This window comes from Babylonia areolata, chromosome 14, assembly GCF_041734735.1.
Source record: "Babylonia areolata isolate BAREFJ2019XMU chromosome 14, ASM4173473v1, whole genome shotgun sequence".
In the NCBI taxonomy this organism is placed as follows: Eukaryota; Metazoa; Mollusca; class Gastropoda; order Neogastropoda; family Buccinidae; genus Babylonia; species Babylonia areolata.
Window position 1 is genome coordinate 29,654,565 of NC_134889.1, and position 12,500 is coordinate 29,667,064.

The 12,500-nt window shown below is 43.3% G+C and overlaps 1 protein-coding gene across 2 annotated transcripts in view; it reads left to right on the forward strand.

Annotated features, from left to right (window-relative positions):
* LOC143289580 (uncharacterized) overlaps positions 1 to 12,500 on the forward strand; it is a 310,310-nt gene that overhangs the window by 289,856 nt on the left and 7,954 nt on the right. For both annotated transcript variants that reach the window (XM_076598607.1, XM_076598608.1), the window contains one exon: positions 9,703 to 9,801. In XM_076598607.1, coding sequence (XP_076454722.1) covers positions 9,703 to 9,801 — 99 coding nt within the window. The remainder of the gene's footprint in view (positions 1 to 9,702; positions 9,802 to 12,500) is intronic.

Here is a 12,500-nt window from a genome sequence, read left to right on the forward strand (position 1 = left end):
GTGTGTGTGTCCGTCTGTCTGTCTGTCTGTCTGTCTGTCTTGTTGTGTGCCTGTATACCTGTGAGTCTGTCTGTGTTTGTATTTATGCATGTTTCCCTGTGCCTGTCTGTCTCAACCACACCCTCTCTCTTCCTCCCTCTCCCCCCTCTCCCCCTCTCTCTCTCTCTCTCTCCCTCTCTGACATTTTCTGGCACCATGCTATCTAGAGGTTATCCCCCCCCCCTCCCCCAAGGTTTCCCGCCTGCCGTTCACGACAGCCTGACATTACCCAGCATTCCGCCGCCTGCCCGGTGCATGCTCTCCCCTGTGGCTAGTAGCGCCATCTGGGGGCAAACATCGCGGCGCTGCCATTTGGGGGCCATTTTGAGTCCATCACGTGTTTTTCTTAACTCTCTCCATACGAACGGCGAAAGAGACGACGTTAACAGCGCTTCACCCCAATTACCACCATCAAAATATTACAAGCGGAAGGCTCTTATACTGAAGAGGTGAATGTTGACAAAGAATACCACAATTCTGACGACGGAAGCTAAAGGTTGGGTCATTCGGACACCCACTGGATATCCGAGGGGTCTGTGTAGAGGAGAAGAGAGGACTGGCCGTACTGAGTGAGTTAAACAGTGTCAGGAGAGGAAGGGGCATGTTTTGGTTTTTGTTTTTAGTCGTGTTTTTTCTTCCTTGCATGTTGGATAGCAGGTGTCTTTTCTTTTCATAGACATGTTACTTGAAATTCATAGTGGAAGATAGATGCATCCGTGGAAGAGAAGTACTTACTTACTTTACTTTTTCCTTCCGCTTGTACCGGTGGGCGTCGCGGGGAGATACAGTTGTCTGTCTGCAGCAAGGCGAGTGGCCTGGAGGAGGGACATCTCGTGGGCTCTGAGGGTGTCTGCCACTGAGTCGCTCCAGCGCCGTCTTGGTCTTCCTCTGTACTGGCTCTCCAGCCAGAGTATTTGGTGTTGTATGCCCGAAGAGCTGGTTGGTTCAGAGGGATACGTGTGAGGTTTTCTAATCACTGGATCCTCTATTGTTCTATGTGTTGTAGTACTGGTTTTGTTCCTAAATGAGGAGGCGGACAGACTGGCCAGGTCTGGCAGCAGACTGGAGCAGACAAACCAGCCAGTCTCATACAGGGAGGCAAAAACTCTGGTCAAACGAAAATTCAAAAACACATTCCAGCAACAACATAGCCATCCACCTGATGACCAGATGCCTCACCTGCAGCGATTCCAGCAGACAATCATATTCCGACTACGCACGGGGCACTGCCGCCTGCGAGACCACATGTACCGAATGAAGCTGTCACACACTCCTGACTGCCCGGGTAAGACAGGCCCACAAACCCCGGAGCACATCCTGCAGTCCTACCCCCTGTATCAAGATGCACGGACGCAGCAGTGGCCCTATGGAGCCACACTGGCAGAAAAGCTCTGGGGCACCAAAGAAGACCTCATCAAGACCACCACCTTCATTTCCAGCATACGACTGCAAGTCTGAGACCATGATCACGGGGAACGCAGAAGAAGAAGAAGAAGTTCCTAGAAGTATACAGACATTATTATCACAAGCAGTAGATAAGGAGAAGTGTCAGCAAAGGAAGAGAGAAGGGCTCAACTTCTGGAGACGTTTTCCCTTGCGACACCTGTGGAAAGTGCTGCGCATCCAGAATCGGCCTCTTCTCCCATATAAGGACCCACACCGACAGATAAGCCTGCCTGCCTACTCATCCGTCGGTCCGACGGGAGACTCCATCATTGACTCCATCAGTAGTAGTAGTAGTAATAATAATAATAATAATAATAATGGATATTTATATAGCACACTATCCAGAAATCTGCTCTAGGTGCTTTACAAAAAACGCTTTTGTTAACATAAAACATTGTATCTATGTTACATACACACACCAAAATGTGACTACACACACACACACACACACACACGCGCACGCACGCACGCACGCACGCACACACACACACACACACACACACACACACACACACACACACACGCACACTGCATACGTACATTTTAGTAGTAGTTAACTCACTCAGTACGGCCAGTCCTCTCTTCTCCTCTACACAGACCCCTCGGATGTCCAGTGGGTGTCTGAATGACCCAAACTTTAGCTTCCGTCGTCAGAATTGTGGTATTCTTTGTCAACATTCACCTCTTCAGCATAAGAGCCTTCCGCTTGCAATAATTTGATGATGATAATTGGGGTGAAACGCTGTTAACGTCGTCTCTTTCGCCGTTCGTTTGGAGAGAGGTAAGAAAGAAACCGGGCCTCTCATCAGGGATGGAATCATCCCAGTCCAAAAACACCGGCAATGTCGAACCCATGAAACCTGAAAAAAGGGAAAGCCACGTGGAAGATGAATATTGGCACATTGCACATTGCACATTGCACAGAGACAAGACAAGGCGAGACAAATTCTTTATTATCGAGGATAACAGATAAGTACTGGCGCACTTTTTTTCATCCAGTCCCCGCCCCGCACAGAGAGAGAGAGAGAGAGAGAGAGAGAGAGAGGCACAAGCATGGTATTAGTAATCGACATATTAAAAAAAAAACAACAGAAAACAGAACACACACATTCTCTCTCTCTCTCTCTCTCTCTCTCTCTCTCTCTCTCTCTCTCTCTCTCTCTCTCTCTCTCTCTCGCACGCGCACACTTACACACACATAAGCATACATTCTGTATATTAAAAAATACTATAATATAAAAATCTCTCTCTCTCTCTCTCTCTCTCTCTCTCTCTCTCTCTCTCTCTCTCTCTCCTGCACGCGCACACTTACACACACGTAAGCATACATTGTGTATATTAAAAAATACTATAATATAAAAATCTCTCTCTCTCTCTGTCTCTCTGTCTCTCTCTCTCTCTCTCTCTCCCGCACGCGCACACTTACACACACATAAGCATACATTGTGTATATTAAAAAATACTATAATATAAAAATCTCTCTCTCTCTCTGTCTCTCTGTCTCTCTCTCTCTCTCCCGCACGCGCACACTTACACACACATAAGCATACATTGTGTATAATAAAAAATACTATAATATAAAAATATCTCTCTCTGTCTCTCTGTCTCTCTCTCTCTCTCCCGCACGCGCACACTAACACACACATAAGCATACATTGTGTATATTAAAAAAAAAATACTATACTAATGTAAATAGTAAGTCTAATAAAAAAAAAATACACATAGCAATAACAGGGGGGCGGGGGGTGCCCATTGCCAAAGGAAACATAATTCAACATATAAAATAGTATGAGAGAGAGAGAGAGAGAGAGAGAGAGGCATACAGACCGACAGACAGACAGAGACAGGGATGCACACAGAGAGAGAGAGAGAGAGAGAGAGACTGACACTGACAGGGGTTTAATTGTGAAGGCCACCAGCCCATACACAAAAAGGGTGGAGGAATACACAGTGGGGAAATTCAACAAGCAGAAGGAATATATATTTCGCTCGTCCAAACAGTAGCACAAACACAGAGAGAGTGAGAGAGAGGGTGGGGGAGAGAGAGGGGGGGAGAAGAGAGAGGGGGGAGAAGAGAGAGGGGGGGGAGAGAGAGAAAAAGGGGGAGAGATGGGGGGAGAGGAGATAGGGGAGAGAAAGGGAGAGAGAGGGGGGAGAGAGAGAGAAAGGGGAGAGAGGGGGGGTAGAGACATAGAGAGGACAGAGAGAGGGAGAGAGAGAGAAAGGGAGAGAGAGAGAGGGAGAGGGAGAGAGACAGACAGACAGAGAGACAGAGACAGAGACACAGAGAGAGACAGAGAGAGACAGAGTGAGACAGAGACAGACAGACACAGAGAGAGAGTCAGTCTCATTTAACTCATAATTATCTCCAATGGTGTGCCACAAGTTTTTTTGTCCAGTTCGTTCTCTTCACTACTCCTCTAGCAAAGAATTAAACATATATTTATGCAGGAGTGGGACGAGTCCGTAATGTCTAAAGATATATATCATAACTACAGACTGTTTAACTCACTCAGTACGGCCAGTCCTCTCTTCTCCTCTACACAGACCCATCGGATGTCCAGTGGGTGTCTGAATGACCCAACCTTTAGCTTCCGTCGTCAGAATTGTGGTATTCTTTGTCAACATTCACCTCTTCAGTATAAGAGCCTTCCGCTTGCAATATTTTGATGATGGTAACTGGGGTGAAACGCTGTTAACGTCGTCTCTTTCGCCGTTCGTATGGAGAGAGTTAAAACTGGTTTTCAGTGTGAGCAATATTTTGACTTTATGCATAAAACGTTTTTTAGGGACTGTTTGGTAAAATTACGACTTGGTTTGCTCCCAATAAATGGATCATTTTTTTTAGGAGAACATTCAAATGTAATTCAAATTACGCATGTAAATGTTGTAATGTGGTCGAAGATGAAAACCATTTTATAAACAATTGTGTCCTTTACAATAACCTGCGGCAAAAACATCTGAACTCTGAAGGTCAATCGTATGTTCACTTGCTGAAGAATGGTTCTGTTTACAGTATTCGTAAACTCTGCATTTACATATTTAATGCCCTGAAGATACGACAGGAATTCTGTGACAACAATGATGAAAGTTAGAATTAATTTACTAGGCACAAGAAGCACTTTTGTTCTACAGGTTTAAGTTAGTACGTATTTTACATTTTGTTGTCGCTACATGATCACCATATTGTGTACTTTTGACCTCTTTCAAGGGGCCGGAGGCCTGGAGATTAAAGTTCTTGTTCTTGATCTTGTTCTTGTTCACGTTCTGATGTCGTTTCTTGTCGTTCTGGTCCTCACCAATCTTTTTGTTGACGATACTCACTCAACTCCTCTAGAAGTCCGCTGATGAACCACACAGTCGAACAGACAGTCTGATTCAGTCAGTGCAAGAATGTATTCTTCATGTTAAAACCCGGATGACATTCGTCGTCATCATCATACTACTACTACAACTAATGATAATAATCATCATCATCATCATCATCATCATCATCATCATCATCATCATAACTGGTATTTATATGGCCCTAAATCTTAGGTTTTTCAATTCTTTACAATGGAGTGATGGCCTAGAGGTAACGCGTCCACCTAGGAAGCGAGAGAATGTGAGCGCGCTGGTTCTAATCACGGCTCAGCCGCCGATATTTTCTCCCCCTCCACTTAGTGAGACCTTGAGCGGTGGTCTGGATGCTAGTCATTCGGATGAGACGATAAACCGAGGTCCCGTGTGCAGCATGCACTTAGCGCACGTAAAAGAACCCACGGCAACAAAAGGTTTGTTCCTGGCAAAATTCTGTAGAAAAATTCACTTCGATAGAAAAAAAACAAATAAAACTGCACATGGGTGGCGCTGTAGTGTAACGATGCGCTCTCCCTGGGGAGAGCAGCCCGAATTTCACACAGAAAATTCTGTTGTGATAAAAAGAAATACAAATACGAATAGAAACATCATGAACAGAAAAAAGTCGTATGTTTGTTTCAGGTCAAGAAAAGTCAAATGTCGAGCTCTGTTCTTTTAGTCGTTTACTTGAGTGAGAGAATGTTACTATCGTCTTTCTTTCTTTGTGTGTGTCTGTGGTAAGGGGGGAGAGAGAGAGAGAGAGAGAGAGAGAGAGAGAGAGAGAGTCGGGGGGGGGGGGGAGGCGGAAAGAGGATGCGTGTGTGCGTGTACGTTCATGTGAGAGGCGAGAGCGATACTCTTTTCGACCATTTCCCACCCCCCACCCCCCATCCCCCCACCCCTCCCCTATCCCCTTCATTCATTTTTTTTTCTTCTGTTGTTGTTGTAGTTGTTTGTTTTTTTGTAGTTTTTATTTGTTGGTTTGGGGGGAAGGGGTGTGGGGAGGGGGACGGGAGAGGGGGGGGGATGGAGGGGGTTGTAGACACGTTTAGTCAGTTTATCAGGTTTCAGCAGGCATGTTTATCCGTTGTGTGTTTTTATGAAGGTTATGGGTTAGGACTGGGGGGGGGGGGTGGCGGTTTAGTTTGTGTGTGAAGGAGGGGTTGGGGGGGGGGGGTTCTGTTCGAGTCCTGTTTTGTGTTTCATTTTGTTTTGAGGGGGGGGGGGGCGGTTGTGGTGTTCCTCTGTGAGATGGATTATACTGTGCGAATGATTTTTGTTGTTGGTGTTGTTGTTGTTCTTGTTTTGTTGTTGTTTTTTTGTGGGGTGAGAAGGGTGAGGGGGCGGGGGGGGGGGGGTACTTTTCTTCTGTTTTTCTCTCTCTGTTTGTGCGCGCGCTTGTTTGTTTGTGTGCTTTCGGTTATTTGATCTGTGTTATGAGCCTTCCACGCTGCTGCTCTATGTCTGTGTGTGTGTGGGGGGGGGGGGGGGAGGGGTGGGGGGGGTATGTGTGCGGGTGTGTGTGTAGGGGGGGGATATGTGTATGTGTGTGTATGTGTGTGTGTGTGTGTGTGGTTGGAAGAAGAACGATTTGCGTGTGTGTGTGTGTGTGAGTGTGTGTGTGTGTGTCTGTGTCTGTGTCTGTGTCTGTGTGTGTGTGTGTGGTTGGAAGAAGAACGATTTGCGTGTGTGTGTGTGTGTGTGTGTGTGTGTGTGTGTGTGTGTGTGTGTGTGTGTGTGTGTGTGTGTCTGTGTCTGTGTGTGTGTGTTTGTGTGTGTGTGTGTTTGGAAGAAGAACGATTTGCGTGTGTGTGTGTGTGTGTGTGTGTGTGTGTGTGTGTGTGTAAAAAGAACGATTTGCCAGCTGTGGTGGGTTGGTGCCTATAGTGTCAAACAGAACTGGAAAAAAAAAAGTCCTGACTTTCTGTTTCACATTGTACAGACTGTGCTGTCTGGTGCCTTTGATACAGATACTATTTGTCCGTCTGTCTGTCTGTCTGTCTGTCTCTGTTTCTGTCTGTCTGTCTGTCTGTCTGTCTCTGTTCTCTCTCTCTCTCTCTCTCTCTCTCTCTCTCTCTCCCTCCCTCTCTCTCTCTTATAAAAAAGAATATTGTTCACATACCCCTAAGGGGCCTAGGCATATACATGAATAAACCATCTGGAATCTGGAATATCTTTCTCTCTCTCTCTCTCTCTCTCTCTCTCTCTCTCTCTCTCTCTCTCTTTTTCTCTCTAGTATCAATTTGAATTTCCATGACAATAATTATGTTAAGATCAAATACTAGACACTGTGTTATCGTAATTTTGGTTGTTTGTTTTGTGTATGATTTCCCCTTCAATTAGGGGCTTAGGCCTAAATTTGAATAAACATTTCGCATTCGCATTCGCATTCTCATTCTCTCTCTCTCTCTCTCTCTCTCCCTCCTCTCCCTTCCTTCCCTCCTCCCCCCCTCTCTCTCTCCCTTTTGTATCTCTTACTTATGCACGTGAGTGCGCACACACACACACACACACACACACACACATACGCTCACGCACAGAAAGACAGACAGACAGACAGAAACAGAGCGACAGTGGAGAATTGTGATCTGCTGTCGTCCACAACAACATAAAAACGAAACATCATTGTCTCAGTCTGTTAACTGGTGAGGCTCGTCTCAAGAGGCTGAGAAAATGGTAGACACTATAAAGATGGACAGTCAGCTAGTCAGACAGACAGACAGACAGGGGAACGATACTGTGTGGGAAAAAAAAGGATAAGTTTGGATTTTTTTTTATGTGTTGTTACATACCATCTGCTGAGTCTTTGTTCTGACAGCGTGTTTGTGTGTTCATTCATGCTGAAAGGACAACAGCTGTTTACATGATGACTTATGTGACCTCATTTAAGGAAATGACGTATTACATGGTTATGACGTAGAACTTGTAATTTTTGAAAAAAAGATATTTAAAAAAGAACATGAAAACAATAACGTCAGCGAAAAAAAAGCCAACGATTGTTTAATTTTTGACTCACTTGTGTAAACAAAGTGAGTCTATGTTTTAACCCGGTGTTCGGTTGTCTGTGTGTGTGTGTGTGTGTGTCTGTGTGTGTGTCTGTGTGTCCGTGGTAAACTTTAACATTGACATTTTCTCTGCAACTACTTTGTCAGTTGACACCAAATTTGGCATAAAAATAGGAAAAATTCAGTTCTTTCCAGTCATCTTGTTTAAAACAATATTGCGCTTCTGGGATGGGCACAAAAAAATAAAGAATGAAGCCTAATTATATGCAAACTGCATTTACTGTTATATTTATATTTTTTGTATTCTCTAAACTTGGCACTTTGATCTGATATTCTGACCCAACAGCTAGAGCAGTCATTATTATCATTTTTGGCTCAAACAGGAATTTCTTTTGCTAAGCATGGAAACTTTATTTATTTTGCAAACGTTTTGGTTCAGATAGAAAAAAAGGGAAATTACTATGTAATGCTAGTGGAGTTAATTTGCTTTAAACTGATCTTTCTCATCTTAAACATTACATTTTGAAACAAGAGAGGCAAGGCCTTCAAGACTCACTTGTGATGCACTTTTTTTTTTTAAATGCAAGCTTTTTATGTATTGAGTATAATTTCAAAATGTAATGTTTAAGATGAGAAAGATCAGTTTAAAGCAAACTAAGTTCCCCAGCAGAGTAATTTCCCTTGTTTTACTGCCGACACCAAAACGTTTGCAATAAATAAAACTTCCACGCTTAGCAAAAGAAGTTCCTGTTTGAACAAAAAATGACAATAATGACAGATCTTTTGTTGGGTCGAATATCAGGTCAAAGTGCCAAGTTTAGAGAATACAAAAAATATAAATATAACAGTAAATGCATTATACTCAATACATAAAAAGCTTGGATTCTTTTAAAAGTGTATCACAAGTGAGTCGTGAAGGACTTGCCTTTCTTGTTCCTTGTTGGGAGAGGCTTTCTGTGTTATTCATTTCATGCAGCCAAGACAATTTGGTTAAACTTTAAGTAATGCTGCAAAGAGGGGCAACGTAGTCTGATCTATCCTGAGGTTTAATACCAGAAAAAAAACTATCATCATTTATGTTGTGTTTCATATAGTTTGTATTCTGTTTCTGATAGTTATGTTATTTTAATTGTTTCTGTTTAATTTTGGTGTAAAAAAATACTATTGCTGTTATATCAGTCTGGCCTTAAAACCCACCTCTTCCCAAAATAGCCTCCCTTGCCTGCCCTTCCTTGTCTTTAGTTTCTGCAGTATTAGAGTTATGCATGCGTGTGAATGACTGGTGCGAAAGCGCTTTGATTTGTCTCTGCACAGGATCCAGCGCTATATAAATACCATTATTATTATTTTATTATTGCTCCGCATCATCCTCATCCAAGCATTCGAAACCAAGTGCTTGAGGAGACTACTACACATCTCCTACAAGGAGCACAAGACCAATGACTTATGTGCGGAACCTGGTCAGCAACCTTGTTGGGCCCCAAGAACCACTGCTGGCGACTGTCAAACGACGGAAGATGGCGTGGTTTGGTCACGTCATACGACATAACACCCTCTCCAAAACCATCCTGCAAGGGACTGTAGAGGGAGGGCGCAGACGGGGGCGGCAGAGAAAGAGCTGGTCCGACAACGTCAAGGCATGGACCAAAATGACGATGCCAGATCTCCTCACGACAGCTGCCAACAGAACGGCGTGGCGAGCTATGACATCTTCCTCATGTCCCCCCAACGACCCCAGCGGTCGAGGGAATGAGTGAGTGAGTGAGTGATTGCTGTTATATAATATCTCCATGTCCCAAAAAGGGTGGAAGGATTAAATATTCTTGATTCTTGATTTATTTATTTTATTTTTTCCTTGTTTTCGCCGCAGGGGTGTGTGAGCCTATTACCTCAGCAGACTGCACACAGCGAAACGCCTGGATGAAATGCACATCTGGGACGTTTGAGTGTGACGCTTTTCAAGACAAAGGTGAGTATTTCGCTGCACTGCTCTCTGGTTTTTGTTGTTGTTGTTGTTTTGTTTTGTTTTAGTTTGTTTGTTTGTTTGTTGTCTATTTCTTTTGGGCGAGTTTCACTTTCAGTTTCAGTAGCTCAAGGAGGCGTCACTGCGTTCGGACAAATCCATATATCTGCCAAGCAGATGCATGACCAGCAGCGTAACCCAACGCGCTTTATCAGGCCTTGAAAAAAAATAATAATAAAAATAAATAAATAAATAAAATAATTTTAAAAAATTAATTGAGAAAAAATTCAGGGTGAGCGTTCCCTTTGGTGGAAAGAGGAAGAGAGGCCGGCCTCGCAACAGCTGGAGGCGAGATACCGAGGCAGAGCTGAAGCAGCAAGGGACCAACTGGACTGGAATGGCCAGAACAGCCCAGAACAGAGTGCGATGGCGAGGGGTCGTCGATGGCCTATGCTACACCAGGAGCGATGGGCAAAATGATGATGAATGAATGTTACCTTTGGTGAGCGCCCCGTTTGGTGACTGTTACCTTTTAAGGAAGAGTCCCATTTAGTGTTAAGTACGGCTGGTGTGAGAGCTGGAAATAAGTCTTGCAGGCCACACAGCAAAGTGAGAGCTGTATGATCGATGGTTTCTCCAGTCCTATGGGAATTCATTTGCAGCTTTTTGACTCACTTGTGTAAACAAAGTGAGTCTATGTTTTAACCCGGTGTTCGGTTGTCTGTGTGTGTGTGTGTGTGTGTGTGTGTGTGTGTCCGTGGTAAACTTTAACATTGCCATTTTCTCTGCAAATACTTTGTCAATTGACACCAAATTAGGCATAAAAATAGGAAAAATTCAATTCTTTCCAGTCATCTTGTTTAAAACAATATTGCACCTCTGGGATGGGCACAAAAAAATAAAGAATGAAGCCTAATTATATGCTAACTGCATTTACTGTTATATTTATATTTTTTGTATTCTCTAAACTTGGCACTTTGATCTGATATTCTGACCCAACAACAAGAGCAGTCATTATTATCATTTTTTGTTCAAACAGGAACTTCTTTTGCTAAGCATGGAAGTTTTATTTATTTTGCAAACGTTTTGGTGCAGATAGTAAAAAAGGGAAATTACTCTGTAATTAATGCTAAGGGACTTAATTCGCTTTAAACTGATCTTTCTCATCTTAAACATTACATTTTGAAATTATACTCAATACATAAAAAGCTTGGATTTTTTTTAAAGTGTATCACAAGTGAGTCTTGAAGGCCTTGCCTCTCTTGTTTGTCTTTTTGTGAAGGACTATGACTCTCACAACTAGGAGACAAGATTGCACTGGCTCTTAGTGCTGCAGCCTTGGAGGTTGGCTGGCCTTTGGGAACTATCCCCTGGGGCAGCCGACTGTCCTAAAAAAAAAAAATTAAAAAATAAAAAAAAAAAACCTTCTTGGGCGAGAGAGTGGGGATGTAACTTGGGCAAGACACTTACACTCCACTGTAATCGAATTCTAGAGAGAGGATGTACCTTGGGCAAGACACTCTCCACTATAATCACATTCTAGCCCAGTTTCAGTTTCAGTTTCAGTAGCTCAAGGAGGCGTCACTGCGTTCGGACAAAACCATATACGCTACACCACATCTGCCAAGCCAAGCAGATGCCTGACCAGCAGCGTAACCCAACGCGCTTAGTCAGGCCTTGAGAAAAAAAAAACCAAAAAACAACAACAAAAAAACAAACAAACAAACGGGGGAATAAATAATAGATAAGCTTGCATAAATAAATAAATAAATAAATAATAATTATAATATAGAAAAAGGTAGTAGTAATAATATTAGTAATACTAATAAAATGATAATAATAAAATATAAATAAATAAATAAGACAGACAACAATGGTGATAAATTCTAGCCCAGACAGTTGGGACAGCAGTTGCCTCCTCTGCTGTTCTGATGGTCATAGTCGGACACGACTGACTATCATAGATATCATGGTGAGTGTTCCCCTTGTAGTGCTCTGTTTGCTGACTGTCAAAAAGAAGAGCGTTTCCACTAGAAACTGGTGGTGGTGGAGTTGCCGACGTTGTACATAAACGAATGGGGTGAAAATGTTTTCAACTGTCCGCATTTCCAGGTGATGATATTGCATGGGAGTAATCACATTTGCAGTAAACTGTTCTTATTTTTGTTTGTTTAGTTTGTGTGTGTGTGTGTGTGTGTGTGTGTGTGTGTGTGTGTGTGTGTGCGCGCGTGTGGTTCGGGAGGAGGGGGTGTGGTTGTACACCACATGTTGCTCTTCAGATGCAGTTTGTTATGTGTGGTGTTGTGTTGTGGTGTGTGTGGGGTGGGGGTTGGGGAGTCGGGTGTGTTATGGTGTGTGTGTGTGTGTGTGTGTGTGTATGTGTGTGTGTGTGTGTTTTGTTGGGTTTTTTGTTTGTTTGTTTGTTTGTTGTTGGTTTTGAGGGGGTTTCAGGGGAGGGGGGGGGGGTTCTCTGTTTGTTTGTTTCAGTGTCCAGTTGGTGTCTATATAACATCTGAGTGGTGAGCCTCTTGCTATTGTAATGTCCTTTTGTTTTAGAGGAAAGCAAATGGTCACTTTTGCGCGAGCAGCTGTGAACACTGTCTCTTTATTAAACGGGTCAGTCTTTAGTTTCCATTGTTCCAGCAGGTTCACCTCAGTAAGGAATAACCTTCTTGCATCAGTTTTAAGGGTCAGAATAACTTTCT